The sequence below is a fragment of the Labeo rohita genome, chromosome 7 (genome assembly GCF_022985175.1).
Source record: "Labeo rohita strain BAU-BD-2019 chromosome 7, IGBB_LRoh.1.0, whole genome shotgun sequence".
Taxonomy (NCBI): Eukaryota; Metazoa; Chordata; class Actinopteri; order Cypriniformes; family Cyprinidae; genus Labeo; species Labeo rohita.
The window spans coordinates 33292320-33317131 of NC_066875.1; the positions used below are offsets into that span (position 1 = coordinate 33292320).

General features: G+C 35.1%; 1 protein-coding gene across 2 annotated transcripts in view; it reads left to right on the plus strand.

Annotated features, from left to right (window-relative positions):
- Positions 1-24812, plus strand: part of dennd2b (DENN domain containing 2B) — a 67065-nt gene that overhangs the window by 34936 nt on the left and 7317 nt on the right. For both annotated transcript variants that reach the window (XM_051114327.1, XM_051114326.1), the window contains exons 5-14: positions 3173-3312; positions 3546-3761; positions 5994-6090; positions 6176-6220; positions 6612-6796; positions 7868-7977; positions 9975-10044; positions 13028-13105; positions 13624-13764; positions 14801-14949. In XM_051114327.1, the coding sequence (XP_050970284.1) occupies positions 3173-3312; positions 3546-3761; positions 5994-6090; positions 6176-6220; positions 6612-6796; positions 7868-7977; positions 9975-10044; positions 13028-13105; positions 13624-13764; positions 14801-14949 (1231 nt within the window). The remainder of the gene's footprint in view (positions 1-3172; positions 3313-3545; positions 3762-5993; positions 6091-6175; positions 6221-6611; positions 6797-7867; positions 7978-9974; positions 10045-13027; positions 13106-13623; positions 13765-14800; positions 14950-24812) is intronic.

Sequence of the window (24812 nt, forward strand, 5' to 3'; positions counted from 1 at the left end):
AGCATTTTCTGTTTGCGCACACATCACAAAGCCATTTCGTTTGAGGGCCGTTCCCCATCTCACATGACTGCATGGTGCTCCTGGGAAGACCGCAAAATGGCCATAAAACGGTCGTGTCTGCCATGTTGTTTTTACTGGTAGTCTGATGCTCACATTGTGTACCGCTCACTTACTCATCAAGCACTCAACATCCTTTCTTTTGAAATCCTGTTATGTAAACACAAGCACAGTATGTGTTTTGGTTAGGGTTGCCCACTCTCTCTCCTTTTGTCTGTGTGTTTTATGGCGCTCCTGTAAGTAGAGAAGTTGATTAGTACCCTCCTGTACAAGAGTGGTCAGGGAGGCATATCATTTCTTCAGCATGCTGTCATTACATTGCTTCGTTTGGGAGCCTCACAGAGCACTCCGTGCATTCGCTGGCCTGTCATTGTGCCTCGCAGGCTTAATGGCACTAGGGCAAATCTCAGCAGTGCATCTCGTGAGGTCAGGCTGTTGTGTAGTTGATTACTATGTTGTATGGTAGCTTTTTGCCTTCTTTCAAGCTGTTACGCTGCGATTCTTATGGCCAGATTGCGCTTTTGATACTTGTGGTAGTTGTGTATCGTGCTGAAGTGTTAATATGTACAGCATATATCAAAACATTTGAACGAGGACTAATTTTTCATCTACAAGATGTAACATGAATTGAGCAGATCTGATTGCTTGCTTTTGTAGGGCACCTGGAGCTGTATTACATTAATGTCCTTTTTTACGTTTCAGGTTATAATCTGCCAGGATCCAAGTTTCTAACTGAAATTAGCATTTCGTATTTTAGGTTAGGTTGTTTGTGTAATATGGTCCCTGTTGGGAAACAGGGCAGAAAGATGTGTGATATGCCAATGTCTTACAGTAAAAAAAACAACAGAAAAGTAGGGCACTGTTTTTGTGGGGAATGTGCACAACTGTTATTAGATCATATTGAAACTGGCAGCATTCAAGCGGTTAGTTTCATTACATTGTCTTGACAGCAAGGAATTGGTGACATGGAAAGAATTGATTTAATTAGGGGATTTCATGGTAACACATTACAATAAGTTGTCATTTGTTATCATTTGTTAATGTATTAACTAACATGAACAAACTCTGAACAGTACATTAATAAATCTTAATGTTAGTAAAATAAAAATACAGTCGTTCATTGTTTGTTCATGGTAGTTCATAGTGCATTAACTAAACACAACTTGTGATTTTAATAATGCATTAGTACATGCTGAAATTAACATTAACTAAGATTAATAAATGCTGTAGAAGTATTGTTCATTTTTTGTTCATGTTAACTAATGAAACTTATTGTAAAGTGTTACAGATTTCATGATACTGACCTGAGACAAATGGATGCAGCTGTTAAAATTGCATAATTAATTTATCAATTTTAAAATAAATGTAATAACTTTTAGCAAAATTTGGGGATCTGTAAATTTTTTTTTTTAAGAAATTAGTATTTTATTCCACAAGATCGCATTAAATGTCAAAAGTGACAGTAAAGATATTTCTAAGATTTATATTTCAAATAAATGTTCGAGCTTTTTATTCATAAAAAAAATCTTGAAAAAATAATATCCACAAAATATCATCATTCTGCATAAACAGCTTAAATGTTTTCTGCTGAAAATGTGTGTGTATATATATATATATATATATATATATATATATAATAAATATCATACATTTTCCCTAATTTTGCAGAAGTAGCAATCTTTGCAGTGTAGCAATCTTGTTAGGCATATTTACAACAAAAATCTATTTTTGACATATTAAAAGACAAATTACTTTCACCTCAAATACTAATTAGTTGTAATTCTACATTTTTTAATTTATTATTATTTTTTTCTTTTTTACAATTTTTAACATTTGTTTAAAATTTGTTTACAGTTAACTAATCCTAGGTTTTGGCCATTTGTCAGTAAGATTTTTTTTACTTATTTTAGACACAATAAAATGTAATATGCTCCCTTATTCTTTTATATATTTTAATATGTACAAGTCAGAATTAGCATGTTTTTTGAATTTTTACATAAATATTGTGTTACACTGACTGACAATGTAACATTATTTCAATTTCAAATTTTTACATTTAATTGTTAAAAAACATTAAGAGTAGACACTTTACTTACATTTAATGTGCTTTCTATGGACATAAAATCACTTTTGTGAATTTCTTTTGATGTGAACATCTTAACATCTTTGACCCGTACACACACACATATATATATATATATATATATATATATATATATATATATATATACATATATACATTAAACAGAAAACAGTTATTTTATTGTAATAATCTTTCACAATATTACTATTTTAGTGAAATGCAGCCTTGGTGAGCATAAGAGACTTATTTCATAAACATTAGCATAAAATCTTACTTTTGTATGTTTGTATATCTTAATTATTAGCATTACTAGAAGAGTAAGTCGTACTAGACCAGGATATGTTGATTGTTCTTCATACATGCTTCCACATTACAGTTAAAACCTTTTGTGGGCCCTATTCAGGTCATCTCGTCCTCGCTTCTTGCAGCCTATCACTCTGCCAAAGTTTCTTAAAGGGAAAGCAAAAATGTATTTATATCCTCAAGTGATCGGTGAACAATTGAGCCACCCTTTTACATGAGAAAACACGTTAGCAAAATAACATTAATCTTAAACATGTTTTAACAAAGAGGCTGTCTTCAAAAAGTTTATAATGTTTTTTTGTTATTTCTCTGAGTCTTGTGCAGAGTCAGACTAAAGTTGTGCACTGTCTACATTCCCTTATCTTGACTCATCACTGGCCCTTATTTCTGGAGACAGAGTGCTGTCCAAAGGCTTATGTCCAACAGAAACTGTTTTCGAAAACGATGCACTTGAGTTTCAAGCACGCCAGCAGTAAACCTCCATGAATAATCCTTTCCCAGCACTCAATTGCTGCCCCGTTGTGTGCCTCCGGCTCCTTCTTTTCATTATCATCTTCCACCGCCTTCCGTAGCCTCTGCCCACCCTTTCAATATCAGTTTGTCTCTCTCCCACTCACTTCTTAAGAAGACATGTTACCTCACTACCTTTTAAGTCGGCTCCTGTGCAGCTGGTGTTTGGTTTTAGTCTGAGTCGTGCTCTCTCCCTTTCGCTCTCCTCTGCTCAAACAGAGAAAGAGAATCCATATGAGGATGTAGATCCAGTGAGGAGATGTCTGGCCAGAAATTCCCGCCTGTTACCCGAGAGGTCCCGGGACTCACTCAACAGGATGTGGACCTCCCAGGACAGGAAGTCCATTACACCTCCCCAGGTAGTTTCCTTGGCTGTGTGAGATATGTGTGGCTGTGTGTGATGACGGCACCTGCTTTTCAAAATGATTTTTACTGAAATCAATGCTTTATATTCATGAGTAAAGAAAACCCTTGTAAAGTACTTTGCAACATGTTGTACGTTTTTTATTGTACAGATTTTGATTTACTGTACACATCTGCACCTTTTCGTCATGCTAAAAGATTCATTTCTTATCAACTTCCCTCTCACCAGCTGCCCTCTAAACCGAGTAGTCAGTCTCTGCGGCTGCCAGGTCCTGGTGACAGGAAGAGCCAGCGCCCATCCCGCCTGTCTAAGAGACACAGTCATGATGACATGCTGCTGCTACCCCAGCTGGGCATGTCTTCCTCCCCCTGTGGCCTATTAGATGACAGCCTGACCCCTTCCACCGATACATTGGCCTCCCACAGACAGAAGCGAGTCCCCAAGGTAAACAACGAGGGTAGAATTGAGTAAAGTGACTATGTGGCTGCGGAGTTTTTCATGAAAGGCAGGGATTCCTAAACGTTTTGTCATCTGAACTCTGTTGACCTAAAATTGTATTAAAGACACTGGGGTGACCAATCCTGCTCCTGGAGGGCCAATGTCTTGCAGAGTTCAGCTCCAAGATGCTTGCCTGAAAGGTTCTAGTGAGTCTGAGGACCTTGACTAGTTAATTCAGGTGTGTTTAATTAGGGTTGGAGCTAAACTCTGCAGGTCAGTGGCCTTCCAGGAGCAGGTTTGGACACCCTTGCCCTTGCAGAACCCCAGTTTGGGAAACCCTGCGTTAGAGTGAAAGAAAAATTGATTTCCAGATCCATATGCCTGGAATAAGTAGGAAATACTCAGGCAAGTAACACTCCATTTGTACTGATGCTGTGAAAAGTAACCCTTGAAGGAACGAAAGACTGTTACACCATTAGGGCCGTATGAAATGCAGACAGAATTGTGATCTAGTCATAAAAATGAAATTTACTGTATAACACGGAATGTCACGGAATTTGCCATATTTGGGATGAATAAATCAAAAGTAGATCAGTATGCTTGAATGAAATCCGATATGGACTGGTCTCAGTTAATTTTAAGCCACAAAAAGTCTATTTTAAAATCTAAATCCTGCATGTTCTGCATGTGTGAATGAATGGCGCAGATGCAGTTTAGTTTACTACACATACTGAAGCATGTGTGCCGCTTGCGGTGTTTTCAGCCTCTGCCACCTCAATATACGGGTATAATATATACGAGATATGAGATATATATATATAAGAACTGCTCTTAGAGTCACTTCATGTGCATTTTACCATTTCTTGTGAGGAAAACCGTCGTCATATCATATGCAAACAGATACTTAAAGGTCTTCACAGCAACCTGTCAAAATAAAAGTTTGGTTTAACTTGAAGAAACTGTGACAGCAATATATGACTAAATGTAATCATAGTACTGTTTCTAATATTAAAACAGTACATATTATTAAAGCATTATTTTTTTTAAGGATTATTTATTAGAATTTATTTACCTGAAAAATGTAAATACACAACACAGTATTTCTGGAAAAAATAAATAAAATGGCAATAACGTTTTTTAAATTTAAATTTAATTTAAGTAAATAAATAATTACTTAGAAACGCTTTTTATTATTGAAATTTAATAAAACCATTAAAAAACAAGAAAATTAATGGAAAACACAGAATTTGATAGAAAATAAAAGTAAATTTGAGAAAAAAAACCCAAAAGTATTTCATAGCACCTTCAAAATGTATTTTTGTTACGATTTTAATAAATTTTGTACATTTCATGATTTCACTTAATTAGACGTGCTGTTTATTTAATTATTTTTTATTTAATCATTAAAATAGGAAAAATTAATTATTTTGATTATTAATTATTTAATCGGAATTTAAAAAAATAGATAGAACAGAATTTAGGAAAGAATAAAACAGATTTCATAGTGCCCCTGGTAGCACACGTACATCAAGGAGACATCTATTTAACATCTGCATTTATATCTGCAAGACATATTTTTTTTAGAGTGTTTACTCATCTGCAATGTGTCTATAGGAGGTTTCATATGAGATTTCAAATAAACGTTTAAAAGATGTCTTTATGATTTAGAATATATGTAAAACTGACATCTTAAAGATATCTATCAGATGTTTGTACACAGCAGATGCTTTCCGCAACGTCACATGATAAATCCGCCAAGTAAACTTGACACAGTTTTGCCAACATTAAGAGTTAACAGTTGACTTCTCAGAACTTGGTGTCACACACCAGTCTGCATTCCAGCTCCTTTTTCCTCTGTTTTTGTAGGAAAAACACCTTCAACCACACAATTTTAATGCCCAGAATGTTCATGTGCTGCAGGGTTTAAAGAGAAAAACATGGAATCTATTGCTCTAGTTGACATAACCACTCTCAAGAATGGAAAAAATGCCCTGAAGGACTAAAAGATTTGGTTTCACCGTTTTTCCCTTTCCAGACATTTTACAAGTTGCTATAGAGTGGTCCCAGTGGCTTTTAGGAACTCACTGATAGCTAAAATCAATAACTTTCCCATCTGGTAACAGCAGCCCCTTAAAATATTATTTGCAAAACCTAATAACATTCATAGATAAATGTGTACATAAGTGGCAGTTTGAAAGTCATTTTCAATTCGTTGTAACACATCTTTTTTCCTTTCAGGTGGTGCAAAGAATAAACTCTATCTACTGTACAAAAAGAGGCAAGAAGAGACTAAAGAAGCTTTCTCTTTCAAACATAGAAACTGCGTCTCTAAGAGGTAAAGATTTTTACCATGATGTAAGCTCTCAGAATGTTTTCAGTTGACCCTCTGACATCAAGCAACCCTTCTACTCTGTTTGTAGATGACAACAGTGAGAGTGAAAGTGACTCAGACGACAGGTTCAAAGGTGAGGGATCAGCACATATAGTTGAGTGGGCTATGTGTTTGAGTTGAGTGCTCTGTCCTTTGAGCAAACAACATCACATGACCCTGTGATTTGTCACAAGCAAATGTCAAAACTAAGCAGTGTTATTTATATACTATTAATGTATTTATATTTTTGAATATACTGTTATTTTATTCAGTAATTTTTTTGTATTAGCATTTATTTTTTAGTAATTTTGTAATTTGCTTTTGTTATTTTTATTAGTTTTAGTTTTTTTGAATAATAATTGATTTTATTTAAGCCTTATTTCAATTGAAGAAACCATGTATACACAATATACAAACACAGTTCTTTCACAATATGTATGTTGCCTGTAATATTGTATGGATTTTTATTATTTTTTTTAACGCAGCCCACACTCAGAGGTTACTGAAGCTGCAGACTATGCTGCGACGTGCACCCAGTTACAGGACTCTGGAGCTGCAGTTGATTGAGTGGCAGGAAAGGGAGCTCTTTGAGTACTTTGTGGTGGTCTCACTGAAGAAAAAGCCTACCAAAAACTCTTATACTCCAGAAGTCACTTACCAGTTCCCTAAGGTAAATATTCTCAATAAAAAGGGGAGATACTGTTTTGTTTTTATCATTAAAATTCTGCACAGCATCTGACGTCTCCCAACTGTGTTTGAAGTGGGATATACATCACAGTTTATTAAAGGATGCCTATATCGGCCTTCTTTTAGGGTCAATTCTTGTTGCTGTCAAACAGTTTCCTGATGAAGTCGATATATGATTGTAAATAATCCTTACTGCTTTCTGAATGTCATTTATATTGAGTGTTTTTTATTCAGATGGTAGAATGTGGTTGTTTGGATACTTGATTACAGGTTTGTTCACTGCTGTTCAAAAGTTTGAGGTCAATATGAAAGAGATTAACACTTTCAAACATTAGTTCTTCTATCATTAAATCCTGAAAATGTATATACATGTATAACTGTTTTCACCAAAATATTAAGCATCCCTGATTTCAACGTTGTTTCTTGACCACCAAATCAGCATATTAGAATAATTTCTGAAGGATCATGTGACAAGACTGGAGTAATGGCTGCAGAAATAAATTACATTTTAAAATATATTAAAATATAAAGCAATTGTTTTAAATTCGTTTATTAATTATTTAATTAAACACAGCCTAAGTAAGCGTAAGAGACTTACTTCAGAGATTAAGATTTTTAAAAAATCTTACCCACCCCAAATGTTCGAACAATAATATAATTATGCAAATTAGAAATGAGGCTGCAAATACAGCTTTGAGCTCTTATCATTTGGATGTATTGACAATAAGTGGCATAAGCAGGAAATCGTTGCCATAGCAATCATGTTTAGTTACAGAGATAGGTCTTTAATTAGCTGAGATTTGCTTTAGTGATTGTCGTCCCTTGAGAGGCTGAAATATGTTGACACTCTGTTCAACAGAGGGTCAACCCGTTATTGTGCTTCAAAACTAGAACAGAGGGCTGATGGTGACATGGGTGGTGGTAGCAGTGGGGGACTGACCCCTTGTTGGGTGGAAAAATATTTTGTACATACTTGACGTGGTAACGAAGATGTAAAGGGATACTGTAAAATTAGATAGATTCCTTACTTTACCTTTTCATCTGACCCTCACAGTTGGAGAGACTCACCAAGCAGATGAGGGAAGCTGAACAGAGACTCAAAGCTATCCCGCAATTCTGCTTTCCAGATGCCAAAGACTGGAGCCCTGTTTCTGAATACAACAGGTATCACTGTTTTTTTTTATATATACACTGCCCTCCAAAAGTTTGGAAACGCTCTATAAAAGTAGGGTTTTGGACAATATTGGCATGAATCCTTTTTAATTTGTGATAATTTTGCACTGATAAGGGACAACACAAACTACGAAAACATATTTTATTACATAAACAGTTTGTACATAGAAAAAATTCATCAAATTAATCAATTAATTGATTCATCAAAATATCCACCATTATCAGCTATTACAGCTCTGCATAATCTGGGCCTAAATTCATTGTATTCTAAAATTAAATGGCAATCAATGAAGGTGTGCTGACCCAAAAATCTTTTAAAAACCTGGGCCAAGTTTAAACCAGTAACCAGGCATCATAGCTGGCAAAGGGGCATGTCTGACTTTGACATGTATATATTGCCATTATTATGTAATCAAAGTGAAAATTATTATTGCTGGTCTTCAATGATAATGTCAAGTTAATTTAATGTATTTGCACCAAAAAATGGTAAGGATTTATGCTGATATCGTCCAAAACCACACTTTGCCAGGGGTGTTTCCGAACTTTTGGAGGGCAGTGTATGTATGTGTGTATATATATATATATATATATATATATATATATATATATATATATGTGTATATATATATATATATGTATATGTATAGGGATGCACTGATATTAATGGCTATAACTGATAAGATGATACATTGATAAAAAAATACAATTGTGTCAAAACAGGCGATTCATTTTTCCAGTTTAACTACGTTAAAAATATTTAAAACAGTTAACGCAGGGCAGGGGCTAGGGTTGGGTTTATATGGGATTGTTTTAAGTTCACTTAAATTAGAAGTTATTTTTTTAAAGTCTAATCAATTTAAAAAAATGATAAATTATAGCTCTCAGTTATACTGTAATATTGAATGGCTACAGTCAATGGTTAAATAGAAGGAAAAAGAACAATTTTCTAGAGACATCAGTAATCTTGGTATCAGAGGTATTCTCCTTCAGTCATAAAAACAAATGAACAAATACTATAAATATGCTGTCTATGTTGTTTGTACATTAATTTGAAAATTTAATGTTAAATTATGGCAGTATAAAAGTTTATTCGTGATTAATTTAAAAAAAAAAAGTGTGATTTAATGATTTTTTTTTTTAAATCGATTGACAGCGCTAGTCTAAAATAAAAAACAATAATCAACTCCGTCAAGTTAGTCATCACAGCATTGTAATGTGCAGAATGAAGTATGCAGTATGATATAATTATGTTCTTGATATGAAAGTTGAACAGCTGAAATGAAAACGTCTCTATATTAGATGTGGTAAAAATACCTCTATTATAGGGCTTTGAAAGAGAAGGGCTTTTAAAGAGTTACGTCTTTGCTTCAAACCGTTGCTTTTAAATCAGCACTGCATGATGACAAGTCATCTAAAAATAGGCAGAAATTAGTGCCCACAATTAAATATCCAATATCATCTGATATATCCAATATAAACTGATATTGATTAAAAAATAGAAATTTACTTTGATAGTGGTCACACAATATAATACATCATGAAAGTACAAGCAAAAGTACAAAAACAGCACATGTGGCATTAGTCACATTTGGTGGAAAAAGGCTACCTCAAGAGCAATTTTAGAGATTTGTTGGAATTGCACTTCCATCAAGACAATTACAACCACATTGTTTAGTTTGAGTCATAGGAACAACAATATTGTACAATCAGTTCATCAACTGAACTGAAAAATAACAATTTCAATTTAAACTTCCAGCAGTATTCAAAACCAAATACCCCATGTCAAAACTCTTAGTAATTTCTTTGGTTTTCTTGCAAACATATTAGCTGCCTGATAAAGTCTTCTAACCACAGTGGATACGCCTCAAAAGCAAAGCCATCAGTCTCAACAGCATTTCCTCTCAAGTGGTTTTAAAGATTTTTCTACTAATCACCTGATCTACATGGGGGTTTGGGGACTAATGATGGCTGTCTTTGATTTGCTCCAGTGAGACCTTCTCTTTCATGCTTACCGGAGAAGATGGCAGTAGACGCTTTGGGTATTGCAGACGGCTTCTGGTGAGTTTCTTTCTCACATTATGGATGCTTTTCTTGCTCCTTTTGTTTGTGTTAGCACAACCATATGTATACTGTAGATTGCATCACACGTTGTAATTAAAGGGCAAGCATATGGATAGAGGTTTTGGTCAGTCACTTGAGTAAGTGTTTGGTTTGCTCTCTTTTTTGTGCTCAAAGAGAAACAGATTCTCATAAACGTGTCTCCTCTGGTTTAATGAGAGTTTCTCAGGAGACGAATGGAAATGCAAACCATCAAAAGATGTCATTGTACCGTAAGATTCGGTTATATATTTGTGTGCTTTGAGTTTGGTGGTGATTATTGTTTTTGGATGTTGTGATGAATTGCATGCTTTGTGGGTTTTATTTGTGATTGTGCAGTTAAGAATGTGTTGCTCTTCTTAGTTAAGTTTTGCATTAAAGTGCATGTTAATGGAAATTTGTGGTTTGAGAATGATATTTTAAAGTGTTTTATACATCTAAACATTTGTTCTGGAAATAACAGAAGAGAAATGTGTCATGCTGTAGTAGTTGTTAGTATGACTGCTGTTGCTTGATTAGAACTTTCTTTTTATAGATGTGGCCTTGTGTTGTTCAGATTTAGATTTAGAGTGAATCATTATTGGCTTGTGGATTTCTTTAGCTTCTATTCTATCTCAGCTCATCTTTTTGAGAGTCTGAATGGCCCAGTGGAGAGAAGAGTGTTGACTGTGTTCCCTGCAGGGAGGAAGTCCAGGGGCTGGCATGAGGGCAGCATTCCTGAGGATTTGAACCCAGCTCCACATGCTTGAATTAATCATCCATTTGTAAAAAGTCAGCAGAGGAGAATTGCATACCTAATATGGACAAGAGGAATGGGGATTCATTGTGTATGTGTGCTTTGAGAGACACTAACCTGGTTGGACTCCTAGAAAATAGCCAGACTTTCGACTGTTTAGTGAATTGCATGTGACAACTCATTCATTTTGTGGAACTGCACCTGTGCTGTGTTTACACTGGACATTCTGTATCTATTTTTAAAACGTTCATCCATTTTTACACTCACACCATGCACTATTTCATGTGTTTAACTTTAGGTTATGAACTGGATACTAAACACATGGTTCATAAAATATAGCATATAATGATAACATTTAAAAGGGTTGATTATTTTAATGGTTCCATTGCCACATTTTACAACAGCATGAAACTATGGCTCTCACCTAAATCCTTTTGATGTGGCTTTTAAAATGTGGCTTTTCTCTCTCTTTTATTGTCTCTCTCTGCCTCCCTGTAGTAGTGCTTGCTAAAACGACCATCACTGCTTATACGTATAAAGTCACATCCCACAACACTTCTAATACTGATATTAATGACATCTAAAATATGCAGCATGTTAAAGAGAAATTGTCAAGAATCTGTCCCCTGCTATTCTTTATCGGAGGGGCTCCAATACCAGTCTATTTCCCACCAGACTCCATTTCCCATAATCCCATGCATAGGAATTTATTGCAGACTCACCTGTTTCCGGTTAGTGGACTATGCATGGGATTATGGGAAATGGAGTCCGGTGGGAAATGGTAGTGGAGCCATCTGATTTGTGATGAAATCTAGGATTTACACTACTGTTCCAAAGTTTGAGATCAGCAAGTTGTTGATATTTTTCATTTTTGATAATAATAAGAAATAATTATTGAGCACCAAATTAGCATATTAAAATGATTTCTGTAGGATCATGTGACACTGAAGACTGCAGTAGTTGATGCACCTTTGAAAAACAGTAATAAAATGCATTTTCAAATTTTTAAAATAAAAAACATTTTAAAATGCAATTATTTCACAATAATACTGTTTTTAATGTTTTTAATAAATGCAACCCTGGTGAGAATAAGAGATTTATTTTAAAACAGTAAAAAAAAAACCATACAGGCCCCAAATGTTTTAATTGTTCGCTAGATGATAAAACGCATAGTCTAAATAAGTTTAGTATAAATGCACAAATGCTATAGTTTAATCACAAAAAATACTGTGATTATATTCCATTACTCCTGTAATACATTTAATACATGTCTACATTAATTAAATTAAATTAAATTAAATTAAAATTTCATAGTTCTGGGCAACAATGAATTGCATCCAAAATAAATGTTTTTGTTTATATAATATAAGTGTTTGTGTACTGTGTATATTTATTATGTATATATAAAGACACACACATACATTATATATTTTGAAAATATTTACATGTATTTACATGTATATATTTATATTCGTATAATTTATATTCTACATAAATATATTTAATATATAAACATATTTTTTTTACATGCATGTGTGTGTATAATATCCACAGAACACACACATATGTACACAAAAACTTTTACACAAAATTTTTATATGAATATCCCTCATTTCTGACACATTACCATGGTAAATGATGGAGATTTATAGACTGAAAAACCTCCAGGCTGTATCTTTACATGCAGTGTTTCTTCTGTTTGTTAGTGTTGTTTCGTCTGCCTTTAAACTAGTGTAAATCACTGAGTCATTTGTGTTATTCGCTTTAGTGGTCAAGTAACTGAGATTTTTATCAGTGAGTAAACGCATCTGCTCTAGTAAGCTCACGCTGCACTGCCGTTTGAACTTAATGATCTGTTTGGCCTCTTTAGCTGTGTCGTTTCTCTTTAGCGCATAAACATTATATTGAACATTTAGGAACTCATTATCGTTTTATTGAGGGAAATTGTATTGCGATAATTATCATTATCGTTTTATCGCCCATCCCTACTTACAACCGTCCACAACACCCTAGCATCATGGTGGCGACTTTTGCATATGCAACCAACACCCAAATCTGATTTCTTCACAGTTTCACCTCTCACTAACATGATTTAGTACCTTTTGCGTTGTACTGAAATCACCTGGATGCTTTCATGTGTTGCGTACCCTGAAGTTACTTCATGTGTGTGATTTAATTGCTTGTGTAATCTTTTCTCCGCACCTGCAGCCGAGTGGGAAAGGGCCTCGCCTTCCTGAAGTGTATTGTGTCATCAGCCGACTGGGGTGTTTCAACCTGTTTTCCAAGGTGAGCTCAGGCTTGCTCATACACACACACACACACACACACACACACACTTCCACACTGTCTCTTTGGCTGTCAGACATGGGCACAGCTGGAGGAAGGCTTGTGCTGGCATTGAGGAACGTCCAGCTTACATCTGTCTTTCTCTCCGGCCTATTAAACCATTATTTGTTCTTTCACTTCCACCTTTCACTCATGGGAAAGTGAGGAAGAAGTATAAAACCATGCTCGGTCCAACCTTGTTCATCATAATATTCCATGGAAATCTAATCAGCGTGTTTTCGTCAATCTTAAAAAAACCTCATGTAGCCGATGAAAACCATGACTTTCTAGTGACAGGTTAGAATTCCAGAGACTTCCACACTCACATCTGAAAGGAAAAAAGAAACAGACCACATGAAATAGATCGCTGTTCTGCAGTGTATGAAGTCAGTAGTGGTGCCCGCAATCTAGTGTACATGTGAATGACTGTTAACACTGTGTTTTTCTCCATCAGCTAATTCAGCATTCATTTATTACAGATCCTTGATGAAGTGGAGCGGAGGAGAGGGATTTCAGCTGCTCTGGTGTATCCTTTCATGAGGAGTGTGATGGAATCGCCTTTCCCAGCACCAGGCAAAACCATAAAAGTCAAAACCTTCCTGCCTGGAGCAGGAAATGAGGTTAGATCCTTCCCTCATATAAATTAGACTGCTGTGTTAGCTGCTGTAGATTAAAAATAAGTGCATTCATCACTCATTGTAGCAAATGTAATATAATCTGTAGGTATGAGATCTGAATCCTTAAAGACTGCATGATCTTAAAATGGACCCTATTAAAGGCTCAACAGTGAGGGTTTTTTTTCCCCTGCTTGCCTGGTCAGGCCAATAGTTTACATTATACACTGAGGTTGGCCGTCCTGTTAACATGCAAAAAAAAAATCAACGAATGTCAGCTTGCCTGAGGGAGAAAGAAACAGACAGTGAGAGGGAAAGAGAATTGATCAGTAAACAGTAAAGTAAGTTGTCAGCAGTCAGGGAGGAAAAAAAATAAAAAAGGGTGTTGGAATAAGTAAATAACATTGAAAAACCTAAACCTAAACTAACTTTTATAATAACATAGCATAACATAACATAACATAATACAATATAATAATAAGTAGCAAATAAAAATTCTATCTAAAATCACTTAGCATTTAATTTATCAAAATTACATATCGTTTTATAATAAAATTATAATTTACCTGCCAACATCTTCACTGGCCTCAGCATAAAATTAGTCATTTACATTTTCTATGAATTATAGTTTAAAGTAATCTCATAATTGTACATTTTTAATTCTAATCGCACATATTTTTATATTTATTATTTAATAAAAAAATATACTTTTTATTGTTATTAATCATGATTATTTTATTTTATTTTATTATTATGTTTTTTTTTTTTTTTAAGTTTTCTTATGTTTAATAATTATACAGGAAATTCAGGAAAATTCATATCACTTTTGCTGAATCTGGATGGCATATATGACTAAATGTACTTCCTTTAATAAATGTGTCTGGTCCTATTGTGCAAAATGTAATAGCTTTGCCTGTGAAATGGCTTTTTTTATTCTGCATGCATAGGGGGAAATATTAGTCAACAGTAATATTTCCAATTTCCGTCTTAACGGCATTCATATTGCTCCTTGGAGTAATGCATAGTGTTTTATTTTCCTCAGGTTATTGAGTTACGAAGGCCCATGGACTCCAGACTAGAGCATGTGGACTTTGAAAGTCTGTTCAACTGCCTGAGTGTCCGACAGGTGGTACGCGTTTTTGCCTCTCTGTTGCTGGAACGAAGAGTCATCTTTGTGGCTGACAAGCTGAGGTGAGACACCCTTGTGTGTTAGCTCAAGTGTCTGAGTTATCATGCGTCTGCAACCTCTGAGCCGATGAATATGAACCGTCAAATGTAGGCAGCATATCATCTCATGTAACACACTCTTCATTCCCATGAGAAAGTTCTTGCTTTTTCAGACCAAACATGGTCAAGCAGTTCGCCCAAAAGGAGCTGTTTCTAAGACAAGCTGACCACTGTGACAACAGCAGTTTGAGTGTGGCCTAACAGCAGATGTTCTCAATAACCCCTTTCTTCGCTGATGTGCAATGTCACTTCCAGTTTTCCATCTATTCATTCAAAGCCTGTAAAATAACATCTGCTACAAATGAAAGATTTTTATCTTTTTGGGTCATGGTTTTTCTTCTCCTGTTGGTTGTTGTAATCTTTGTTTTTCAGGCCTATTCCTTTCCTAGATTCTCAAGTCAGAAACTCAAGCTCGGCGATCATCACAGTATAAGTTTAGGAAAACATTGTTCCATATTTGTCCGTGACCATAGGGATTCTGAATGGAATACCAATCGTAGTATTGGTCCGAATGTTCCAGCCAATATATCTTGGCTTATCTGGGCAGAAAATAGCTGTTTTCTGGCCCAGTTCAGTTTTGTCTGTCAGTGACCGACCAGTGCATCTGTTAAATAGCAGCTTTCTACTGCGGTTTTGGTTAAAGGGTGACCCAACGGCTGCTCCATGCAGGCCACTGCTAAATTCATCAGAGGAGGCATTTTTGACCCCACCCTCCAAACACTGGGCTAAACTCCCAGGAGTCCCCGCTGATCTAAATGCAGAAGTGGGTCAGGGCAGAGACAGGGCTTTGGTTCTGTTATGGACGTTATGCTCCCCGGAGGTTTCGGCACCCCCCTCCGAGCCTTCGTGCTTGGTCACGGAAGCTTGTGGCCGGGCATGGGGGGTCATTAGGGAGTAGGTTATTTGTAAAAGCTTAATCTCCACAAATCATCAGCCAGTTTAAACAAACAGCAGTGGGGTATGTGGGGTGGGCAGTTACTGTGAAGGAAGGAATGCACTTCCTGTGTGAGTGACTGCGCGTGTTTCTCTCCTCTAATCAGTGGCCATATTGAAACAGGGTGACAGATGTTACTTAAAGTTACAAATTTACATACTAATTTAATAAAACCATAATTTGTCTTCTTAGAAGTTACATCAGCACTTTAATCTGACGGAAATCATACAAGTCTGGTTAAAAGGGTCATCGGATGCCCAAGTTGATATGATTCTTTAGGGTCTTAATGAATAGTCCATAACATACTTTGGTTAAAATTTCTCAATGGTAGTGTAAAACAACCCTTTTACCTTGTCAAAAACAGCTCAGTTCACAGCGAGCCGTTTCAGTGCATGTCCCTTTAAATGCTAATGAGCTTTGTTCACCCCGCCCCTCTCTTTTGTGGGGTGATGAGCCTTTCTCTGAGACACTGTAAACTTTAGTCACATTTGTCCACGAAACTTGCTCACTAGCACATCATCGGGAAAGATGATTTGCAAAGATTCATTAAAAAAAACATATTCACTTCTTCTGTAGGTGAAGAATGATTCGCTACAGAATGATTCGCGTGAACATAGACACATTTAGGCAGATCTGGAGTGCATTCCCTTCAAAAACAAAAGTAATCCTCTGCGTTTTTCAGCGGCTCAGATGTCGGGAGTAAATGACGACTGCTGTGTTCATTTTTACACCTTAATCGCATAGGAGCCATTCTTGTCTACCCCTGCTCAGATGACAAAACAATGGTGAACTGTTTACAGCTCACTGAGGGCGGGTCTGTGCTAAAACGGCCATGTAAATCAATAGTCGTGGGAGGGGCCTGTGCAGGACTACGTCGTTCTACCAGGAATCTCAAAACAGCCGGATCTAAAACAGTGATTATTATTATTGGGGATTTTTTAAAAAAAGCACTGGGTGGATTTGTATCTTTATAGGGTGGTTGTGTACACACACTGCCAACACACATTTATGTTCAAACAACATGTAAAAGTGAATTTTGCATCTGATGACCCCTTTAAAAATTAACCCACCCACTTGTGGTTGGATCCATCTACTTCAGTTAGATCGAACTTGGATGTCATGCTTGCTGGACAGCCAAAATACATGGTGCCACCCAGAAAGACAATACAATTTTGGTTGGACCTTATTGACACTTTATCAGATCTCTTGAAATCCTGCTAATATTGTTTTGTAATATTGTATTGTATACCCTGGGGTTTGTATTTTGTTTTTTTTTGTTTTTTTTTTTGTATATGGGCAGATCTCAGGCTCTGCTGTAAAAAGTTATAAAAAACTGTAAAAAGTTATAAATCAAAAAAAAAAAAAACTGATCATGACAATTTACAATTACAAGCAAATAGGCTGATACGGATTGCTGTTTTTTTTTTCTTTAAAAGGATAGTTACCCAAAAATGCAAATTCTGTTATTAATTACTCACCCTCATGTCGTTCCAAACCTGCAAGACCTTTGTTCATCTTCAGAACACAAATCAAATATACAGAGAGCTTTCTGACACTAACACAACTGACATGTTCAATAAAGCTTTATAAAATTATGGCCGAACCACTGATGTCACATGGACTATTTTAACGATGTCCTTACTACCTTACTAGGTCTTGAATGTGTCAGTTGCGTTGCTGTCTATGCAGGGTCAGAAAGCTCTCGATTTTATCAAAAATATCTTAATTTGTGCTCTGAAGATGAATGAATGTCTTACGGGTTTGGAACGACATAAGGGTGAGTAATTAATGACAGAATTTTCATTTTTGCGTAACTATGCCTTTAAGCAAGAGACAAAAAATGTGAGAGAGTGCATGGAAATAATATTTTTTGCTCCATTACCTGACGATTTAAATAAAAAATAAAACTTTAACTTGACGGGCTGAATGAAAATGCTAATTCACTCTCAGACAGTAGGTGGCACTTATAAAACCATAGCAATATAGCGTTCCCTTTAAACAAAGCAGCGTTCAGCTTACAGTCACTTCTTTAATAGGCATTACATGGAGGTAAGATAAAAAAAAAGTGCCATTAAAACTTTTCTGAAAACAGTCAGTGCCTTCAGAAATAGATTCCTAAACCCCAACACCGCAAATCAGTATTTAGATTTTTTTAACAGTATTACAGTATTACTGTTTTTATTATTAAAATAATCTAACTTTGGATAGTTCACCCAAAAATGAAAATTCTGTCATTAATTACTCACTCTCATGTCGTTCCAGACCCATTGTTGAACAAAGTCGTTATTTTTGTTTTCTTTGTGCACAAAAAGTATTCTCGTACCTTCATAACATTATGGTTGAACCAGTGATGTCACATGGACTATTTTAACAATACTACCTTTATGGGCCTTGAACGAGTCAGTTGCGTTGCTGTCTATGCAGGGACAGAAAGCGCTCGGATTTCATAAAAAAATATCTTAATGTGTTCTGAAGATGAATGAAGGTCTTACGGGTTTGGAACGGGTTTGGAAGGTTGAGTATTAATGACAGAATTTTCATTACTTGGGTCTTATTTATGCTCCTCAAATATTGTTTCTATTTGTTTAGCAGTTTCTGTTTATAAAAGAAGACTAAAAATGTACGTATTTGTCATAATAATAGCAGAAATATCTTGCCTTAAATGGGGGCCTTCAGGTCAAAAAGGTTGAGAACCACTGTGTTAATCAAACTACATTGAGTCTCTGCGTTATGTGCTTGCTCGATTTTAAACTCATGTGAACGTACTTAGTGTTATTGACCTAGCTTGTGTTGAAACCTATCCTTTGCCCTCTGCTTCTTCCCACATGGTAGACCAGTGGTTTAGTTCACAAACTTGAGAATATTTTTACTCAGAATAGCAAAACATGCTTTTTCTTTGAATCTCAGAACAAAAGTAGTATGTTCTATGTTGTCACTCAAAGTACGCTTTTCAAACCCCACTCTTTGTGAATGGGTTTGAATCACACCCATTATCATAATAGATAGAGCTCTAGTTACAACATAATATGCTGTTAAAGCCAAGTATTGACATTCCATGGGCTTGGCTCTGTTCAAAACAGGATAGGTGGATTGATGGGATTTGGTCCAGGCCTAGCTGTGTTGCCCAGCAACCTTAGGTGGATTATGGGCAGCGCTAGACTAAGGTAGAAAACTCTCCTTTCTCCCACATCAAGGACATTGCTGTGGCTCTCTTGGGAAAGACTGCTGCAATCCAATTCCGAAAAATGTCTGCCAACACTGTATGATGTATGCTTCTGTAGCCTATAACGTATGTCTACTGCTCAGAATCTGGCAGAAAGAAAACTCACTCCATGTTAGGCAATGCTTTCCTTGGGATTTCATGCATGTTTGTTTTAACCCTTTCCTCACTGTATAACCATCGTTTTTCTTGTGGCACAGAAAGTAATTGTTCTCGAATCACAAACTTTTCCATTAACTATGTGATTGTCTAGGGAGCTCCTCTTCCCAAACCAGACACTGATATTCAGTCAGGCTGCCGAGTGAGTCCCTGTGGGGGGTAGAGCAGATTTCATTGTTAATGAAGGAAATACATCACCCAATATTATGTTGGAGTATACGCAATAATACATTTTGTATGGTTATAAAGTAGCAGGAAGGAGTTAAACCGTCCAGTGCATTCCCTGGTTTTGTCATTTCTAAATTGCTTCCTTCTTGGGTGCATGATGTGTGCAGATTTTTGGTGTAGCTGTAGACATCTTCCCGTAGTAAGTGACTGTTGTTGTTGAATCAGAGCACAGAGAGGCTGGTGGAAAAATGTTTTGTGTATCAGACGAGATGAAAAGAAAAGGAGACGGAAGGCCTGTAGGCAAATGTAATGCAGTATTGCCAAGTTGGCCAGGGACTTTTGTGTGGCTAGTTTCTGTGGTAAACAAGCCAAAAAAAAACAAGAAAAGCTCAAGCTTTTTTCTCTTTTTGTTCTTTAATTATCACAGAAATATATTTAGGTATATTGCATAATGGTGGGAACATAAACTTTAAATCAACTTTTGCATAAACATTATGTTATTGCTCTTATATCCACATACCGCATGTCACCACTGGTTAAACATGCAGAAGCTCTCACTAAATATATAAAATTACTCTCTAAGCTGTTTTTCCAAAAGTCAGCCAGCCATCCAACATTCCCATTATTTTTGAAAGATGCAATATTGTTGAGAATCTGTCTGATTCAGTTTGGCTGTTTAAATGAAAGCGTATGTATTTTTGCTCAGATTAGAATCTTGAATTTTCACCCTTAAGCTGCTTCTGTTGCAAATTAAGCCTAGCTCACGTTACTCTAAACAAACACCACATTTTGATAGATCAGTGTTATTTTAATAACATTTATATGCTATTACAGTATTTATTCATATTTTTTATTTACTAACTTTTTAGTTTTAATTTTAAATGTTAAGTAATTTTGATATGGGATTTTTTCATTTTAGATATTATATGTGACCCTGGACCACAAAACCAGTCCGCAACAGCCAGCAATATACATTGTACGGGTCAAAATGATTTATTTTCGTATAATGCCAAAAAATCGTTAGGATATTAAGTAAAGATCATGTTCTGTGAAGATATTTTGTAAATTTCCTACTATAAATATATGAAAACATAATTTTTGATCAATATATCAGATTTTTTTGCACCCTCAGATTACAGATTTTCAAATAGTTGCATCTCGGCCAAATATTGTCATATCCTAACAAACCATACATCAATGAAAAGCTTATTTATTCAATTTCAGTTTTAATTTTAAATGTTGTTTAAGTAATTTTTTCCTTTATGCCAAAAATCATTAGGATATTAGGTAAAGATCATGTTCCATGAAGATATTTTGTCAGTTTCCTACCATAAATGAATCAAAACTAAATCAATTAATCAATATATTGATATTTTGATTTTTTTTTTTTTTTTTTGCACAGATTCCAGATTTATGTTTTCCAAATATTGACCTATAAAAAAACATACAATGGAAAGCTTATTTATTCAGCTTTAAAGGGGTCATCGGATGCAAAGTTCACTTTTACATGTTGTTTGAACATTAATTTGTGTTGGCAGTGTATGTACAAATCTACCCTATAATGCTAAAAATCTAGTTTCTGTGGTAAACAAGCCAAAAAAAACAAGAAAAGCTCAAGCTTTTTTCTCTTTTTGTTCTTTAATTATCACAGAAATATATTTAGGTATATTGCATAATGGTGGGAACATAAACTTTAAATCAACTTTTGCATAAACATTATGTTATTGCTCTTATATCCACATACCGCATGTCACCACTGGTTAAACATGCAGAAGCTCTCACTAAATATATAAAATTACTCTCTAAGCTGTTTTTCCAAAAGTCAGCCAGCCATCCAACATTCCCATTATTTTTGAAAGATGCAATATTGTTGAGAATCTGTCTGATTCAGTTTGGCTGTTTAAATGAAAGCGTATGTATTTTTGCTCAGATTAGAATCTTGAATTTTCACCCTTAAGCTGCTTCTGTTGCAAATTAAGCCTAGCTCACGTTACTCTAAACAAACACCACATTTTGATAGATCAGTGTTATTTTAATAACATTTATATGCTATTACAGTATTTATTCATATTTTTTATTTACTAACTTTTTAGTTTTAATTTTAAATGTTAAGTAATTTTGATATGGGATTTTTTCATTTTAGATATTATATGTGACCCTGGACCACAAAACCAGTCCGCAACAGCCAGCAATATACATTGTACGGGTCAAAATGATTTATTTTCGTATAATGCCAAAAAATCGTTAGGATATTAAGTAAAGATCATGTTCTGTGAAGATATTTTGTAAATTTCCTACTATAAATATATGAAAACATAATTTTTGATCAATATATCAGATTTTTTTGCACCCTCAGATTACAGATTTTCAAATAGTTGCATCTCGGCCAAATATTGTCATATCCTAACAAACCATACATCAATGAAAAGCTTATTTATTCAATTTCAGTTTTAATTTTAAATGTTGTTTAAGTAATTTTTTCCTTTATGCCAAAAATCATTAGGATATTAGGTAAAGATCATGTTCCATGAAGATATTTTGTCAGTTTCCTACCATAAATGAATCAAAACTAAATCAATTAATCAATATATTGATATTTTGATTTTTTTTTTTTTTTGCACAGATTCCAGATTTATGTTTTCCAAATATTGACCTATAAAAAAACATACAATGGAAAGCTTATTTATTCAGCTTTAAAGGGGTCATCGGATGCAAAGTTCACTTTTACATGTTGTTTGAACATTAATTTGTGTTGGCAGTGTATGTACAAATCTACCCTATAATGCTAAAAATCCATGCAGTGGTTTTTAATTAATCTGTGAAAATAATATCCCCTTTTTCAAATCGAGCCATTCTCATTATTTACTCCCGACATCTGAGCCGCTGAAGATGCAGTGGATTACATTTGTTTGTGAAGGGAATGCGCCTCCTAATCGCCTCCTAATGCAATCACCTTTCCTAATAATGTGCTAGTTAGCAAGTTTCGCAGCTAAACACGCTAAATGCGGCTAAAGAAAACAATCTCTCAGAGCAGCCGAGAGAAGAGAGGGGCGGAGTGAGCAGAGCTCATTTGCATTTAAAGGAACAATCCCTCAGAATGAGCTCAGAGCTCATTTTGACAAGGTAAAAAGGGTGTTGTTTTACACAACCATTGAGAATTTGTAACCAAAGTATATTATAGACTTTTCATTAAGACCCTAAAGAGACATATCAACTTGTGGAAAATGGGCATCTGATGACCCCTTTAAGTACAAATCTCATTTTCAGAAAATTGACCCTTATGACTGGTTTTGTGGTCCAGGGTCACATATTATTATATTATCATATTAGGTTTAGTTTAAGCATTTCTGTTCAGATGCAATTTATATTTAGTTCAGTTATTTTAATATTTTAGATAATACATTAAAATAATATGCTAAGACACACCAATTTGCAATATCAAGCAGCAAAACAAGCTGTTTTGTACAGCTAAAAATAGCTGAACGCGGATGAGACCCGAAGCCAGACTCATAAAATTTACAAATATCCACACCCACTCTTGCGGCAAAAATAAGGTGGATAGCATCTTTTAAATCTTTGAGGAAGTTTCCTTCTGGCTGGTCAATTCAAGTTCTCAAATGAACTTATAATAGGTATTGTGCTAAAATACACAATAGCTGTTATGTCTTTTTTTGTTCTGGTCAGATAAAGGATGCAGTTTAAAGAATATTTCATTTGGTTGAGTGTGTTTGATATGACTCTGTGTTTGTGTGCATACCAGCTCTGTATAACAGTCCAGACAGGAGTCAATTACAGTAGCTAGCAGCAGTTTTCAACTCAGCCCTCTATCTGTGTTGTTTGGTTCCTGGAAGATTCGGGCAGCATAGAGTGGTGTTTGGACTGGTCTAAAGATATGTCTTCATCTTTTCCCATGAGTACTTGCCTGTGAGGCCTCAGTTATACTGACATTCCAGGTATCAGCTATCAGAATCTGCCTGTCTCGCCTGTGGCTACGTTTTTAAAATCTGCCTCTTTCTGTTCCCAGTGTGAACATGCCAGAATGCAAAATGCAGAATCTCATACACACAGACTTTCAGAAAACACCTAGAGTGTTTTAGGCACAGGCCATGAAATTTAATATTTTGATTTGATTAAAAATGCTAACTACTAATTGCATGTGCTAATGTGTGGATATGCAGAGTGTTTTGAGACCTGGAGCTATTATATTCTGATAAAATAACTGAAATTAGTATTTTTAATATATAATAAAAGGGGGTACTTATAAAAAGCCTATTTCTGCTGCTGGATAAAACAATAAAAAAGTATTTGCAAATTTTAATCTCACAATTTAGATTTTGTTTCTCATAATTCTTATTGGAAAAAAGTTAGAATTGTGAAATGTGAATTAAGACTTCTGAAGAAAAAAAGTCTTTTTTTTTTTTCTCTCTCTCTCTCTCAGAATTCTTAGTTCATATGTGACCCTGAACCACAAAACCAGTCATGAGGTTCAATTTTTTAAAATAATTTTTCCATTGACATATGGTTTGTTAGGATAGGACAATATTTGTTTGAGATACAACTATTTGAAAAGGGTGCAAAAAATCTAAATATTGAAAAAAAAAAAACGCCTAAATTTGTCCAAATTAAGTTCTTAGCAATTCGTATTACTAATCAAAAATTACATTATGATATATTTATGGTAGTAAATTGATCTTTACTTGATATCCTAATGATTTTTGACATAAAAGAAAAATTGATCATTTTGACCCGTACAATGTGTTGTTGGCTAGTGCTACAAATATACCCACTTAAGACTAATTTTGTGGTCCAGGGTCACGTATCTCAGTATATGTCACAGTTCAGACCGTTTTTCTCTCATTTCTGAGCAAAAAGACCGAATTGCGATTTTTGAACTCAGAATTGTGAGATATTAACAGAACTGTGAGATATAAACGTAGAATTCTAAGTCACAATTGTGAGATCTAAACTTGCATTTGCAAGAAATGGTCTGAATTGTGAGATATAAACTCATAATTGCAAGAAAAATAGTCAGAAAAAAAAAAGCTTTTTTGTTTTTTTGTTCTGTGGCAAAAATGGCTTCCATATGCATTTGTTTTGCTCCTAACAACACAAATGAGCGGTATTGGAGCTGCTGTTGTGTTTAGTTTACTGTCAACATACCAAATTTTATCTCTGGGTTCAGACCTGATCCTTTCTAATTCATGGCTGGAGTCAGTGTGCTTCCAATGGTTTATTTTCTCGGCCTCTGTATATGTGGGCCCATGTGGTGGATGGGACAGAAAGAGATGAGAACGAGAGAAAGGAGGGTCAGCCACTAACAACAAGCTGGGGACCGTGAGAAGGCCA